The sequence below is a fragment of the Brassica oleracea genome, unplaced genomic scaffold (assembly GCF_000695525.1).
Source record: "Brassica oleracea var. oleracea cultivar TO1000 unplaced genomic scaffold, BOL UnpScaffold02822, whole genome shotgun sequence".
NCBI lineage: Eukaryota > Viridiplantae > Streptophyta > Magnoliopsida > Brassicales > Brassicaceae > Brassica > Brassica oleracea.
The window spans coordinates 1-1,458 of record NW_013619350.1 but is presented as its reverse complement, the minus strand read 5'-3'; the positions used below and the strand labels follow the sequence as shown (position 1 = coordinate 1,458).

At 39.6% G+C, this 1,458-nt stretch overlaps 1 protein-coding gene across 1 annotated transcript; it reads right to left on the bottom strand.

Moving 5' to 3' along the window:
- Positions 1-6: 6 nt before the first annotated feature.
- On the bottom strand, positions 7-812 carry LOC106321748 (kunitz-type serine protease inhibitor DrTI-like). The gene has a single exon (XM_013759990.1). The coding sequence runs from the start codon at positions 770-772 to the stop codon at positions 119-121; it is 654 nt and encodes a 217-aa protein (XP_013615444.1). The 5' UTR covers positions 773-812; the 3' UTR covers positions 7-118.
- Positions 813-1,458: the final 646 nt, after the last annotated feature.

The following is a 1,458-nucleotide window of genomic DNA, read 5'->3' as shown; positions in this document are numbered from 1 at the left end:
ATAATTTCATTTTATATATTCATGAGGAAAGTAAAAAAACATGCGTGCGGGTATTTTCTCAACCCCTTATTTTTGGCAATGGACGAGTCTTAGGCTTAACATTACATTATCTTGAATATTAGAATGGGAACATCCTTAGAGCTGACTTCTCAACACGAGAAGCCGACGTAATAGCTTCATTATATTTGTTGAATTTGACGAATGTGGTCTTGGCATTATCACTGGTGAGAACTAGTTGTGGTGCCAGAAAAATCCCCGTGACGTTTCCAACGGTCCCGTCTAAGCTGGTCAACTTATAAGTGTTTTCTCCTGCTCCTTCTCCGGCTTTCTCTATCTTAAAACGGCTATTTTGGCTCCCCGGGGTACCACCGAGGATAATTGCTGGCTCACTGGAATCCGATGAGGATTCAACTGCCCATATAAAGGAAAATTCCTTGCAGACCGGCGGTGGTAAGCTAGATTTGAACTCGATGGTTACATCAGTAGATGTCATAATGGTGGGTTCTGTGACGGAGTCAGAAAACTCGAAACTAACCGGTAGGCCTGGTAGGAACGTAAAGGCTGCTTGGTTGATGCCAAGTGGACAAAGGGGAATAAGTCTAATGGCGGCTGGAACAAGACCACCTCCGTTGTTGCTCCCGGTCTTGATCGGCTGGATGAAGTATTGCTGACCTGTCTCAAGAAAATTCCCGGCAGTGTCTTTCACCGGTTCTTGTCCGTGGGTGCAGGCCACTGTCGCCAAGAGGAGAGTGATGAGAAAAGAGATCTTCATTGTGATGATGATCTTGTGTGTTTTAGGGTTTGGTGTTAGTGAGTTGAGTTATGGAGAGCAAAGACGTATATATAGGAAGCCTTTGCGGTTAAAATTAAAACTAAGTGTGACGGTAGAAAGAAAAGATAAATCTCTGATTAATAAACCCTAAATTTATTAGCTTTTAAAATGTGTATTGGCTTTTTTCTCACATCACATCTTCATAATTCATTCTCGCGATGGGAAACTACATGATCATTGGTTTCAAAGTTTCTAGTACAGCCAGGGTTGAAAATAGGTGATTAGACTTCAAACCCTATGGTAATCGGATAAAACTTCGATTTATAGCACGATCGAGGAACATGCAAAATGTTCATAGTAACTAACATATAAGGAAGATCAAATAATCCATGGGAATATTTCAAAGCAGCACACTGTTGTGTATAAGCAATGGGATGCAAAAGTTGTATCAAAATATTTTCTTATCATATTCATCGTATCTTTCACACACTTGCGCACGAATTTCAAAATGAGTTTCAAGGAGAAAATAAGATTTGTGTTCGAGACTTTTGCTTTTCTAAAACTCTTTAATTTCTCTAATTTTATATTAACTTGCTTTAATCTGTTGTTGATAGCTCAATAGTTATAACCCTTTTATCACCATGTCGTCTAATAGAGAGGATCGGATCGACAGAGACCAATATTAC

Excerpts from the sequence above, each read along its gene's own strand:
- LOC106321748 (XM_013759990.1), bottom strand. The coding sequence starts at position 772 with ATGAAGATCTCTTTTCTCATCACTCTCCTCTTGGCGACAGTGGCCTGC.